General features: G+C 40.4%; 2 protein-coding genes across 4 annotated transcripts in view; one reads left to right on the plus strand and one right to left on the minus strand.

The window, feature by feature from the left end:
• LOC122683791 (poly(A)-specific ribonuclease PARN-like) overlaps positions 1-6,675 on the plus strand; it is a 1,255,676-nt gene extending 1,249,001 nt beyond the window's left edge. Inside the window, exon 30 of one of the 2 annotated variants that reach the window (XM_043887750.1) lies at positions 105-6,675. In XM_043887750.1, the coding sequence (XP_043743685.1) occupies positions 105-151 (47 nt within the window). In that variant the 3' untranslated portion in view covers positions 152-6,675. The remainder of the gene's footprint in view (positions 1-104) is intronic. The other variant, XM_043887825.1, reaches the window with a different exon arrangement.
• Positions 1-15,166, minus strand: part of LOC122684146 (poly(A)-specific ribonuclease PARN-like) — a 192,952-nt gene that overhangs the window by 650 nt on the left and 177,136 nt on the right. The window contains exon 26 of one of the 2 annotated variants that reach the window (XR_006337957.1): positions 8,967-9,280. The exons of the other annotated variant lie outside the window; for it this stretch is intronic. The gene's annotated coding sequence lies outside the window, so the exon portion shown is untranslated. Of the gene's footprint in view, positions 1-8,966; positions 9,281-15,166 lie in introns of those variants that run through there. 2 annotated transcript variants of the gene reach the window in all.

The following is a 15,166-nucleotide window of genomic DNA, read 5'->3' on the forward strand; positions in this document are numbered from 1 at the left end:
TGTGTGAATAAATATAGTATCTGTGGGGAATGTCAAGCTACCTACTCTTTTTTACATTTTATTTTTTATTTTTTGATAGATGATGTTTATCACTCTTTTCGTAGCTCTCTGCCGCAGACATCATCGCACCGGTATTATGAGACTGCTGTAGCTTTCCAGTCATTGCTATTCCAGAGTGAGTTTCTGAAGCAGCAGGAGTGAGATGATTTTGCAAATTGCAATATAATACTATATATGATCTTGTCTCAACCTGTAACACACGTATCCTCACAGAAATAACATTTAATTGTGGTAATATCCTTCCTGATATCAGACACAGTATGGCGCCTGTTAAGATTGTATTGTTTGTATAAGATGGAGTAAAAAGTGGTTTAAAGTTGAAGGAATAAAATCACATACCTTGATAAACCCCTTAGATGCTATTTAGGCTGTGGAGAGCTTTTGATTTTGTTTCCTTTCTGTACTCCCCAAATAAAAACGCCAGCAATAATCTGACAGGCGAACGCTGTCAAACGCTGTAACCCCATCTAGTCCCCTCCCTGCACGTTTTAATCCCTGGTGGACTCTTCTCAGCTACACGGGCTGTGAGGTTAGGGAGTTCTGCGTGTGACCCTTTCCCCAAAGTCTCCCAGCGACAGATGCAGTGACCTTATCACGCAGACAGCTCTATACAGTTTGACAGTCCAGCCATCTGGTTTATATTGATCATAAGTGATTTAAAGAAACCAGCTCTCTGAAAGTTGGTCATTTAAAACCCCAAGGCTAAATTGGCCTACATGTTAATTTGAAGTTTTAAGCCATTATTCTTGAAACTTGCTTCGGACTGTTATGTAAGAAATTAAGGCCTCGTTTCTTGTCTGTGTGAGCTTTAGGGGTGAAAAAAACTCATGGCCTACCTTGGAAGATGTCAGGTTTTATGAAGAATGGTTTATACTCTACAGACTATATATGAGTATGTGCTCATAGTTTGAGTTTATGTCTCTTTTTAGATCTTGCAAGAGCTGCAAGTGTAGGTGGATTTATTTACCAGCTTTCTCAATTTGAGCTCATACTTAACCTCTCTGAGTCTCGAGTCTGTAAAATGGGGTGACAGCGGTAGCCATTTCATCGCATTGTTGGGAGAATTGAGTGAGATTAACCTGCTGCGTAGCACGTAGTAGAAAGACTGCCTTCCCTCCTGATTGCTGATGCTAATTACCCGCTGCTCTTAACAGCCAGCACTTTCCCGTTCTTGAACCCGTTTCCTCTGTGGGCGTCTAGAGCCCTCCTCTCACCTTTCCTCCCAGGATCACTGACACAGTGCCTCAGCCTTTCACCTGTTTATCTATCTGCCTATAAATATTGGAATTTCTCCTGTGAGCGTTATCTTTTGTTTCCCTCACACTCTCCATGGATAATCTGATCACAGCCAGGACTTCAGCTACGGCTTGTTTGTATGCTAAGTGGCTTCCATGTGTTTATCTCCAGCCCAGGTCTCTTTTGGGATCCTCTGAAAGGCATTTCCTATCCTGCTTACAGGGCAGATCAGGCTTTTTGTGGCCGTAAGGGCAGGTAAAGATCAATGGGAATGGATACCATTGATCTGAGCCAGCTCTTATTGGTTAATTAAGAATAGGTGGAAATCCAAAGTTTAATTAAAATGTAGGGGTTTTATATTTTGTTTTTTAAAGTCTGATGTTGCATGTCACACCATAAAACAAGTAAATTTTAGTCAAGTGTTCAATTTCTACAGTTCCTGGTTATGATGATGCCTCTACAATTTGTTTTGGAAAACCTGGTTTTCTGAATTGCTGAAATTGTGCCAGTGCAGCGGTAAGTTGTTCAAGATGGACGTCTTTTCAGATTTATCATAGCCTTGATTCAGTCAACAGGTAATAGTCACACACGGCCTCAGCTTGTGTAGATGCCGTGTCGAGGCTGCCTGCTCTCTTACAGTTTGTTTTTTCATAGGTTGTCACTCAGTAATTCTCTGCCACGGGCAGCATTGTGCCTTTACTGTGAAAGTGCTATAGTTTTCAGTCGTTGTAACTTTTTAGTCATTTTAGTAAAGCACTAACTTTGTTAAAATGGGGTTTATTAACCAGTTTTTCTTAATGTCTTAGTTTTTTTTTTTTTAACTTGTGGGACATATACTATATGGGGAAGAATGTATATAATGTGTATTATGTTTTAAAGAGTAATAGTAAAATGAACACTTAAGTAATCAACTTCCAGGTTAAGCAAACAACATTATCAGTGTCCAGAAGCTCCCAGTGGAGTCGTTCCCCGTGTCTCCCTTTTCCCTCTCCCCCAGGAGACGTTTGGTTTGAAAAGCTGAGTTACTTTTCTGCATCTGGGTGTGTAAGGGAAGGGCAGTGTTGCCACTGTGGCCTCCATAACTAGAGAGACCAAACTGAGTCTCTGGATCATAGCTGGGCTTCATTTTTCCTGGAGGGTTACAGAGCTTCTTCTGGGGAAGTTAGTGCTCAAGGTCATGAGTGAGTTCTGGGAAACAAAAGGTTTACCATAATCAGAAAACCTGGCAGGGCTGTTGTGTGAGTCAGATGCCTGGCAGAAAAACGCTAACAAGAACATCTCTGTTCTTCTGTTTCTGAATTCTGTGGTTCTGGCCACCACAGCTCTCCAGCATAGAGGGAAGTAGCAATCAGGGTGAGAAGAAAGTCTTCAGTGGGTAAAGGCTTCAAGGTGGGATTGGGCATAGGTGGGGAATTGAGTAGGAGCTTCATTCACATGTGGTTAGAATGAGCCAAAGCACAGAGTCTGGGTCAGGCTCACCTGAGCATTTTATATTCAGGTTGAAAAGGTGGTTAAAAAAAGGCAAGGGAGGGAATGGGGTTGGTGGTGATAGCACTCAGCCTGTGTATCTCATTAGTCACATTGATGAAATTGGATTAGTCCTCTCTGTCTCACACTCCTGATTCTAGGATCATTCTTCACTGTTTTCATGATTCCATTTGCTGCTTCTCTGCGCTGGACCTCCTGCTTCCTGAACCTCACATTTTCCTCATTTTAGATTACTTTCTTGTTTTGGTGGAACACAGCCTCCAGTATTTTTTGAGATAAAGCCGCATGGGAGATGACTTTTTTGAGATATCATTATTCTATCCTCACTCTTAGATTGAGGGACTGAGGATTCTTGATTGGAAGTAATGTTTGTCAGTGACATGAAAGTGTTGCTCCACTATATTCTCACTTCCAGCGTTGCTGTTGAGAAGTTACAAGCCATTTGGTTTCTTAATTGTTTTGATGTGTTCTCGCGGTTTTTCTTAGGCTATTTGTAAGAACTACTGTTTAAAATAATATTCCTCCCCTTAGGCTGTGCCGGATCTTCATGGCTATGCAGCCCTTTCTCTCCTTTCTGTGTGTGAGTTTCTCACTGTAGTGGCTTCTCTTGTGGAGCACGGGCTCTGGGGCTTGTGGGCGTCAGTAGCTGCAGTTCGTGGACACGGTAGTTGTGTTTCTCGGGCTCTAGAGCACAGGCCTAAGAGCTGTGGCACACTGGCTTAGTTGCGCTGCGGCATGTGGAATCTTCCGGGACCAGGGATCGAACCCAGAATCTGGCAGGCAGGTTCTTTACCACTGAGTCCCCAGTGATGCCCCGTAAGAACTACTCATTTCCCCAATGTTTTGAAATTTCACCTCGATATGCCCAGGCATAACCAGTTTTCTTCCATCTATCTGAGTGCTCGGTGGGTCCTTTAAACCCAGATACTGGTTTCCTTCAGTTCTGAGAAGTTTCCTTGAATAATTTTGTTAATTATTTTCTCTCCATTCTTTTTTTTTTTTTTTTTTTCTGTTCTTTCTTTCTGGGATTCCTGTTATTCAGATGCTGTGCCTCCTGGACTGGCCCTCTATTTCTTATCTTTTCTTTAATTTTACATTTCTTTGTCTTTTTGCTCTACTTTCTGGGAGATTTCTTCAAATTCATTCTCCAACTCTTCCTTTATTCCTGTTACCATGCTGTTAAGTTTTAAGTGTGTGTGTGTGTGTGTTTTGGTTCTTTTTATAGCATCCTGTTCTTATTGGTTAGATGCAATATTTTTTCCATATCTCTGAGAATTTTAATGATAGATTTTTTGAGTTTTCTTCTTTCTGCATAGTCTTTACATTCTTTTTTTTTTTAATTTTTTATTAGTTGGAGGCTAATTACTTCACAACATTTCAGTGGGTTTTGTCATACATTGATATGAATCAGCCATAGATTTACACGTATTCCCCATCCCAATCCCCCCTCCCACCTCCCTCTCCACCCGCTGGTTGGCCACATCTATTAGGGGACAACTTCTCCTTAGAACCAGAAAAATAACTTTATATTTTTTGCTTTTCAAGCAAGCTCAGTATAAGTAGACACTTATCTTTTTGTTTTCACCTTCAAATTCAGGTGATAACTGGATTTAACTGATGACAAAAAGACATAGGAAAAATGGCAAAACAAAGGAAGATGGGGATAGAAATCAGTGACAATTATTTAATGTATCATAAGATAGATATAAGTTTAGTTAATAAAAAAAAGCTTGCTTTTCATTAAAAGGGAGTGATCTGCTGGTTTAACTCTAAGTTGAACTATATACATTTGCAATATTCACCCATTTTTGACCTACAAAAATGGGGATTTCATGTGGCTCATTGTAATAAGTAAAATTGTGATTTTGCCTAGATAGGTTGTGAGTATCTTTCAAGTCCTGGAGGGCCCACAGGACTTGAAACCTGGCTCCTATATCGAATCCAATAAGACTCCACAGAATTGGGCTCTTTCTTTGCCTTTACTGCAGTGATAGAGTTCACGTGAAGGTGACAATTATAGGTTAACAGCTTGGCCTTGATTGATCTCCCTGAGTATTCAAATGGCAGCAGGAGAATCACAACCATAACCCAAAGATGCACAACTCAAACAGCTGTGCTTTCAGGAATTACTGTGAAAATGGAGATGGTATCTCATGGGGACATATGTTGAAGCTGAAGTCAACCGTAAGTATTATTTTATTCAAACCCTTCATTTTACAAATGAGAAAACAGAAATTTGGATACATTAGGAGCATCATCAGCACCAGATCCTCATATGGTGACTGATCAGACCAGTTTTCTTGTATTGCACTCAGTTCCTCAACTCCACACCCTCCTGCCTATTTTCTAGTCCATTTCCTGCCTTACTTCAACTCACAGACTTTATCTCCATCCAATAGATGGAATGGGGGGAAGGAGGGAAAAAAGGGAAAGTGGAGCCAATCTTTTCTCACTCTATAATGAAGAGTTTCCGTGTCTAGATGGTAAACTGAACACTTGTCACTACCTTTCCCACCAAACCCAAGTCTCCCAGAAATGTTAGAAAACATGTTTAGAATGAATTTGTACAAAGCCTTGCTCCAAAACCGGAAAAGAACTCTCACTGGATCATAAACTGTGAGGAATCCCTGGAAGTTAGCAATTAGTTAAAATCAGATCAAGGAGTAAAACCAAAGCCTAATATGTACATGGGAAAATTCATTTACAGTCTGCCACATTCCAAATTTCATCTCCTTTTCTCCACCCCCAGCTAAATCTGCATCCCAGACCCTCCCTCCCTGAAACCTTTGTCTTAGAACTCTTTTCACTAGCCTGCACTGCATCAGGTTTTTCTCAATCTTTTCTCATTATCATTCTCCTAAAGCAGCTTTTGAAGGCATTTTCTCCCTAATCATTCCACCATAAAACTTTAATACCACAAATATACTGTGTATCTATTTATGTACTCTATGTACATCTGTGCTTTACAAATCAAAAGACTAACAACTTCTTGCCCCCTCAGGGCAGTTTTTCCTGCCTTGGGAGTGATATTGCCCCCTTTGAGAATGTACATTTACACCCCAAGGATCAAGTAGCTTCTTCTAAGAAGGGGTGGGGGGTGTCTCCCTGTCTCCTCACAAGTCATACAAGGGGAATGACCAATATTTCTACTTCACCCAATCTTCATCCAATACTTCAGCCAATCTCTGGGTGAACAAATCATGTGAACAGAATCTTTTTCTGTAAGTGGGTTAGGGAAAAGATTCAACAGGAGGAGAAACCAAGAGCCAAAACATGGTTTAGATACTTTGTCCTTGTTTTATTTTTCCTCCTAGTGTTCCCAGGGCATGCTTTGCAGAAATGACAACCTCTAAGAGATAGTCTATAGAATGGAGATGTCAGCACAGAAGAAATGCACTGTGGTAGGCAGACTCTGAGATGGTTCTCTTGGTGTTTGTGCCTTTGAGTAACCCCTTTTCCTTGAGTGTGGGTCAGACTTGCTGACTCACTTCTAATACACAGAATCTGGCAGAAGTGAGGCAGTTCCTTCCAAAACTAGATTATAAAAAGACTGGCTTCCATCTTGGATTCATTTTCCTTTTTTTTTTTTTTTGGCAAAGAAAATTTTTTGCTGAATTTTTACTCCAAAACTTAACTAATAATGAAATGTTCATATTGGGCAATTGTGCAATACAGACATGAGTTCTTCATAACAAATGCAATTAGAATTTAAGTATGATAGAAATCTATATATCAAATTAAGATTTTCTGAAGTCTAATAGAAACATGTGAAAAAGAACTACTCAAACATAGTAAATATAGAGCTTAATAAGATAAAAACTGTGTAAACTCTTAGGGCAAGAACTAGAACACTGTCAGCATTACAGAAGTTCCAACAAATACATGTAATTATTACGGACATTATTAAATGTCTTGAAGAAAGAAAGTGAAATATTGCAATTTCAAATGAGAGAAGCATCTGTGTTAGTGGGTAAAGGTAGGTACATATCACCTACTGTGAGGAGTGATGAACAAGGCAGGATGAGGAGCAGATAACACGTTTGAGAAGGTGATATGTAGAGTGTCAAACAGATTTTCTAAAGTTGGACACTGATAGAAAAAAAGAGTACTATCTTCATTGAATTAGGAAAGCAGAGGGAGAACATGGACATGAGAAAGGATGGGTTTTATGTTTGTGGTGAAGCTTCTTATCCGATTATTCTTCTATAAGGCTAATTTAGTTTTTTTGAATATGTATATATATATATATATATATATATATATATTTTAAAAATAGGAGAATATAAAGAAGTGATAGTGCTATAACAAGTCTCAGTAATGAGAAAGTCAGGCTTCTGTGGTGGCTCAGTGGTAAAGAATCCACCTGCCAATGCAGGAGATGCAGTTTCAATACCTGGAGAAGGAAATGGCAACCCACTCCAGTATTCTTCCTTGGCAAATTTTGTCAAAAGAGGAGCCTGGGGTCACAAAAGAGTGGGACATGACTCAGCGACTAGACAAATGATAAATGATATCAGCCTATAAGGACAACTAAAGAGTTGGGAATTTAAGCACCATAGCTTAAAAAAAAATTTCCCCCAAAGTTATGAATTTCTTAAAGTATTAAACTTAAAGAGAAGATAGCAGGTAGATTCATCCAGGCTTAGCACTTTAACTCCAGTATAATGGACACAAATAATGATAAGAAAATTCAAGTTTTGCAAAGGACCATCAATAAATTGCAGAGGCAACCTATGGAACAGGAGAAGGTATTTCCAAAGCATGTATCAGATAAGGAGTAAATATCCAAAATAGCCAAGGAACTCATACAACTCATAGAAAAAAAAAAATCGATTTAAAAAATGAGGATAGGAGCTGAATTAACATTTTTCGAAAGAAGACACACAAATGGCCAGTATGTACATTATAAGATTTTTAATATCACTAATCTTCAAGGAAATGCAAATCAAAACTACAATGAGATACCTCTTAGAATGGCTGTTATCAAAATGACAGAAGATAACAAGGGTTGACAAGACTGTGGAAGAAAGAGAAACTTTTCGTATCACTGGTAGGAATATACTGGTGCAGTCACCACAGAAAACAGATGAAGATTCCTCAAAAATCTTAAAATAGGGGTTCCCTGGTGGCTCAGTGGTGAGGAATTCACCTGCCAATGCAGGAGACCCCGGTTAGATTCCCGGTCTGTGAGGACCCCTCATGCTTCGGGGCAACTAAGTCCGTGCACCACAACTATTGAGCCTTTGCTGTGGAACCGGGGAGCTGCAACTTCTGAGCCCACGCACCCTAGAGCCCGAGCTCCATGGCAACAGAAGCCACTGCAATGAGAAGTCCTTGAAGCACAACAAAAAGTAGTCCCTTCCTCGCAGCAAATAGAGAAAGTCCTCACAAAGAACCAGCACAGCCATAAATAAGTAAAATTAAAAAAAAAAAAACCAAAACCAACTTTTAGGATAGAATCACCATAGCATTAAGAAATCTCACCTCTGGGTATACAGTGGTCCCCTTATCTGTGGAAAATAAGTGCCAAGGCCCCCAATGGATGCCTGAAACCATGGATAATACCAAGTCCTATATATATAATATTTTTTCCTATACAAGCACACCCGTAAGAAAATTTAATTTGTAAATGAGGCGTCATAAGAAATTAACAATACGCAGATATTCAGCATAAGCCATTATTTTTGCACAAGCTGTTTGGATACAAGAAGTCATTCTCATCAGAGAAGGGTGAAAACCATCTTGATGTCTAGGATCCCGGACATCAGCCAAGGCAGTCTGTAAACAGAGGTCTCCCTGCGACTGCCCCGCCCCTCGAGTGGCGCGCCCCGGACTCTTGTTTCCATTCCTCGTGCGGCACTCGGAGCTTTCCGTGTCCTTCGGGAAGCATTGCGGGAGTTTGTGAATCGAAGCTAGAGAGTCAGTGGACCCTATAGAAGGCTTGTTAGTAAAGAGTCAGTTCCGTTAAGCAACTCGGTTTCACCGGGTCTGACAGCTGACTCATTTGATGCATTCCTCAATGAACTTAGTTACACCCGAATTGTTGACAGCTTTTGTAACTAAATGCTCCTCTCAAATTGACTTCGAAAGAGTGTTAGTTTCCGCCTTCAGTTTAACCATAGCAACCCCCCGGGTCCTCAATAAAGAGCTGTGTCCGTGTCTTGAATGAGACTCCAGGACACGTCACCCCTCCGCTTCCTCCTCGGTAAATTAGGGACCGAACGCCTCCCTCCCAACTCTGAAACGCTGGGATTCAGCAACTCGATTTTCTCGCTGTTTCTCTCTTCCACGGCACGAGTCTCCAGGTTTCCCTACTTTCACCGGTAACATAAAGCATAAAGCACGATTTTCTCATACAAAACTGAAGAGTCGCAAAGTGAAGTACCGCGGTTTTGATTTAATGAAGGTGATGGTAAAGATATGTTCCCAAGGTCACATGATTGCTCAGGGGTATGGCCAGGATTTGGTCTCCGATCGTTTGGATCCGCAAAGGCACCTTATTGTGATTATCAGAAAAGAAAGGTAGAAGTCAAATTTGATTGGAAGTGGCATAGGATTTTCTCTAAGGGAGAACAATTTTTTGAAGTGGATTTTAAAATTCTTTCCCTTCCTTCAACATTGGTTAGTCCCTCCTACTTTCTAGGCACTGTGTTCCTGCAATAGCCCTGCCCTCGATGAGCTCCGTCAGGCACAGGAGAAAACAAAGGCTTAGAAAGTCCAGTTGTCTGAGGTCACTCACACTGCTGCCAAGTACTTGAACCTGAAATTCAAACCTAGATCTGTCTAACCCCAAAGTAGGTTCTGGGGTAAAGAGCTTGATTTTTTTTCCCCCCAGAAACATGAAAGCCTTTGAATGTTGTGACGTTAAGGAGTCACAATCAGGTGGTTTCTAGTGAGGACACTATGGACAATAAGGAGGATTGATGAAAGAAACAAGAGCAATGAAGAGACTTTTTATTCATCTAAGAGCGGAGTGAGAGTTTAAACTAAAGGCAGTGGCAGAGACTGGTGTGGTGGGAAAGGATTTGAGGTCATTTGGTGACTAGATACGGAGCAAGAGGGGGAAAAGAGAGGCAAAAATGGCTACTAGGGTTCTGACTGAGGCAACTAGGGAGAGCACAGTGACTTTTTCCTAGACAGTGCAGAAAGAGGAAGAGGTTTGAGGAGGAAGATCATTTGGGGCTCTGTTAATGAGAGCATGGAATTAGAGCTCTCCAGTTGAAAGTTAGATGTAAACTTCTGTAGGCCAAGTCCATTTTGTGATATCCCATCTTATGTTTTTGAAAATAACACATACTAAATCAATTTTAAAATGTAGTTGGGGAAATCCCCTAACGCTGTGCTGACAGTTAAGACTATGATATTTTTCATGGAGCAAATTGGAATCTATGGTTTTAGTAAATGACATGTCCTATGTAAACTAAAACTGTTAAATGAGAACAATATTAAAATTGTCATTGGAGTACGTACAAAGTAGTTGAAGCCATGGGTGTAGAGGTAATTGCCTCGAGAAGACATGTATAATAAGGAAAGGGATGAAGGGAGGAAGAGAGGGAACTTCACAAATAGGGAAATTTAAATGGCGTTCAAGTAAACCTGCCAAAGGGAGAAGTGGAAATCAAGGGACCTGTGTATTAATCAGAAGTGGCTGATCAGCTGAGTTCCATGAGGGTAGAAATCACATCTGCTCTTTTCTGGAACAGAGCACCTAGCACAGTACCTGGCCAGTAGAAGCTCTAATTTGTAATTCCCCAAACAGAGTCCAGTGTTGTCCAGAGGGCAGGAAAGTTACAAGTACCACTGACCGTGGTACATGGGTAACTGAGGATGGGTGCAAACTGGAAGGCAAGCAGTGAGTAAAAGAAAGAAATAGGCGGTGATAAAGTGGAGACAAGGATTTTCTTCCCAAACATTTGACTGAGAAGAGAGGTGTGCCAGTCATTAGAAGGAAATGTGCAGTTAATGATTTTTTAAGATGGAAAAAAAATGTGAGTATATTTATATGTTAAAGGGTATGAGCCGATGGAGAAAAAACGAGTTTGAGGTTAGAGGAGATGGGAAAATTGACAGAGCAAGGTCCTCAAGAAGGCAGAAGTGGATGTCCTCCAGGGCAGACATAGATTAGCTTTGGATTGAGAGAAAAGCAAGGAAGGAAACAGGACCTGGGTGACAGATGCCTGTTCTGGGTCTGTCAGAATAGAGACATTTCTGATAGAGAAGATGTTTAAGAAGAGCTCATCTGATGACCTCTATTTTTCTCTGTTATAATAGGCTTCTGTTTGGAAAGCTACTCCAGGAAAGTGAGGATAATGTGTAAAGAAGTTTAAACACTAGAAAAGCTTGATATACCTAATAAAAAGAAAATGATAGCTTCCCTCAAGGTGACTTGGACAAAAAAGTGTGTGTGATTTCCAAGATGATCTATGTATAAAATAATTTGCCCTGTGGCCATATCATAAGTCCATATTTTTTTGCAAATGAAATCATATTAGTCCAGAGTTTATTTGCTCAAAACTACTAGGGAAACAGTAGGATCTAGTTTAAATTGCTGTCAAAAAAGCAGGAATTCACTTCAATTTTAATTCTGAAGCTACCTTGTTGCTGATGTTATATTGGTGGGGTCAGGTCAGCAAATAAATCAAATCTTTAACTAGGAAAATAAGACTTCTATTTTCATAGGTATATTTGTTTCCTGTGGCTGCTATAACAAATTACCACAAGCATGGTGCTTTAAAATAGCAGAAATTGATCTTCTCATAGTTCTAGAGGCCAAAAGTCTGAAATCAGTAGCAGTGTGCCAAAATCAAAGGCACTGTGTTGGCAGTGTCCTCCTTCCTCCAGAGGCTCTAGGGGAGAATCCGTTCCTCGCCTCTTCCAGCTCCAAGTATCTGCCAGCATTCTTCGAATTGTCGCCATGTCACTCGAGTCTTCCAGGCCAGCATCTTCAAATTTCTCTTTGCCAGGTCTTCACATCACCTTTTCCATTGTGTATTTCTGATTCACCTTTCCCTAGTTCTCAAATATACATGTGATTGCATTTCTAGCCCCTAGATTATAATCCAGGATAATCTCCATCACTTTTTTATATAAAGCAACATGTACAGATACTCAGGACCAGGATGTGAATAATGTTTGAGGGTCCCCTCCCAAACTACACAACAATAGGGAATGTTAGATAAAGCAGGGTAGGGAACTGGAAAGAACAAAAATTCTCCAGAAAACCAGGGTCAGGCCCTTGCTTTGTTACAACCGATCTGTATTTCCTAGGCAAAGTCACCTCTTCAAGGCTCACATTTATCATCTATAATACAGATGTGTAAGATGTTGGGTTTAGGAAAATAGATGCTCCCTAGAAAGAGATGGGAATACCAGATCACCTGACTTGCCTCTTGAGAAACCTATACGCAGGTCAGGAAGCAACAGTTAGAACTGGACATGGAACAACACACTGGTTCCAAATAGGAAAAGGAGTAAGTCAAGGCTGTATATTGTCACCCTGCTTATTTAACTTATATGTAGAGTACACCATGAGAAATGCTGGGCTGGAAGAAGCACAAGCTGGAATCAAGATCGCCAGGAGAAATATCAATAACCTCAGATATGCAGATGACACCACCCTTATGGCAGAAAGTGAAGAAGAACTAACAGCCTCTTGATGAAAGTGAAAGAGGAGAGTGAAAAAGTTGGCTTAAAGCTCAACATTCAGAAAACTAACATCATGGCATCCAGTCCCATCACTTCATGGCAAATAGATGGGAAACAGTGGAAACAGTGGCTGACTTTATTTTTCTGGGCTCCAAAATCACTGCAGATGGTGACTGCAGCCATGAAATTAAAAGACGCTTACTCCTTGGAAGGAAAGTTATGACCAACCTAGATAGCATATTAAAAAGCAGAGACATTACTTTGCCAACAAAGGTCCGTCTGGTCAAGGCTATGGTTTTTCCAGTGGTCATGTATGGATGTGAGAGTTGGACTGTGAAGAAAGCTGAGCACCGAAGAATTGATGCTTTTGAACTGTGGTGTTGGAGAAGACTCTTGAGAGTCCCTTGGACTGCAAGGAGATCCAACCAGTCCATCCTAAAGGAGATCAGTCCTGGGTGTTCATTGGAAGTACTGATGCTGAAGCTGAAACTCCAATACTTCGGCCACCTCATGCGAAGTGTTGACTCATTGGAAAAGACCCTGATGCTGGGAGGGATTGGGGGCAGGAGAAAAAGGGGATGACACAGGATGAGATGGTTGGATGGCATCACCGACTTGATGGACATGGGTTTGAGTGGACTCCAGGAGTTGGTGATGGACAGCCTGGCGTGCTGCGATTCATGGGGTCGCAAAGAGTTGGGACACAACTGAGCGACTGAACTGAACTGAAGGTTCCTTTTAAGGGCTTCCCTGGTGGCTCAGTTGGTAATGAATCTGCTTGCAATGCAGGAGACTTCCTATAACACAAGAAACCCAGATTTGATCCTTAGGTCAGAAAGATCCCCTGGAGAAGGAAATGGCAACCCACTCCAGTATTCTTGCCTGGAAAATCCCAAGGACAGAGGAACCTGGTGGGCTACAGTTCATGGGGTCGCAAGAATTGGACATGATTTAGCAATTAAACCACCACCAAGGTTTCTTTCAGCTTCAAAATTATATTAGATATAGATAGCAGAACTGTCATATTTATCCTTCATTCTCTAAGGGAAGATAAACAGTGAGAAAGAGAGGCTGACAGACATGTTTTACATACCTTTCTAGCAACCAGAAAGGTACCAGAATAGTGGAACTAAGTCTCCAGCCCACATCTCAAACCCTACAAGACCATAAAGACAGCTCCCTTTGTTTGTATTCAGAGCTTAAAAGCAACATTTAGAACTAATTCTGTGTTCCAAAGACACTGATTTCAGGAAGTCCTGACCCCTAGGGAAAAAAATATATCTTCTATTGTAAATCGATGAATTGCCTTTCTGGCTGAGAAGCCAAATTTTAGAGGTTTCCTTAGGCTTGACCAATATGACATGACCTAATAAAATATAGTTTCTTAGTGCCCACTGATTTGTGTTACCTGCTGAGGTTTATCCTGAAATAGCCTAGAACTTATTTTATTTAAAAACATTTACTCAATGTAAATAATAACAACAACAACAATAAGGGTGTCTCACATGCGCTGAAGACTTACTCAATGTCGGCACAAGGCTAACTACATGAATTGTTTCACATGTCCTCCATAATTTTCCATTGAAATAAGTTCCTGTTCAACAAATCATCATGGAACGCTTGCTGTGCGCCAGGCATGTAATTTACGCTGGGAATATAAGGGTGAGCAAAGGAACTTAATGTCTAAAAGAGGAGACAAATATTTAAGCAAGTATCACAGAAAGAAATGTACCATTAACAGCTGCGTTAAATGCTACATATCCAAAGAAAGCACCTGGTGCTACTGTACTCATTGCAAAGATAAATCACTTTAAAAGAAATGATGTGAACTGTTCCAAGTCACAACTGAAGTAAGAAGAAAAGTCCAGCTTTTGGTCGAGAACTATTGACTTGGAACCCCTTGAGAACTCTGGGTCTGCTATGCCTTGACCCACGCCTGATTGCTCGATCATTATTTGAAGATCTATACGCTTGTCTTTTCTGTTGGCAATTATTAAGTGGACATTTCCCACCTTGACTACTTGGCTCCATAGTTTAGTTTTATTGACTCTTCTGAACATTCCTCATATGTGAAAATTCTACAAAGAACCCTCAAGTCATTTCTGGAGTCTCTGACACTGACTTGTTATCTCATTCTATTAAGAGTTTGATTCCAGGGCCACTTCTGAAAAGTGAAAGTGTGTACTCAGTAAATTCCTGAAGCTGACAAAAACCCTTTGGCTATTATTCAAAAATGTCTACTACAGTGAACTAAAGTGGTAAGTTATTTCCGCACTCACACACGACCCCTGCCTTCAAAGTAGAGCACCAAACTATGTTTACCACTGGGTCTAAAACCATTTCCCCTTGAAGATAATATGGAATAATTTGATAATGATGGCGGCCTGGAAAGCTATGTTGACACAAATCTATTTAAATCTGCTACGCTTTAAGAAAGTTATTTTAACTGACCCCAATTGTATGCAATAAATTCCTTGTATAGGATTTTGTAATTAAACTTCACACACTATTAACTAGAAATGGTATTAGTAAATACAGTCTTTCCTCTTATATTAACACAGCTACACTTAGGGTGAACTCTAAGTTTATCCCCTACAGTATAGTCATTTTTTCATATATAAGCAATATATTTTATGTGGGCAATGCCAGAAAAAGCCAAAATTCATCATGCATTTTATAGTTCCTATAGGTAAATATAAGCAGAAATGTTGACTGTACAACTAGTTTAATTTTTTAA

The sequence above is a fragment of the Cervus elaphus genome, chromosome 1 (assembly GCF_910594005.1).
Source record: "Cervus elaphus chromosome 1, mCerEla1.1, whole genome shotgun sequence".
Classification (NCBI taxonomy): Eukaryota; Metazoa; Chordata; class Mammalia; order Artiodactyla; family Cervidae; genus Cervus; species Cervus elaphus.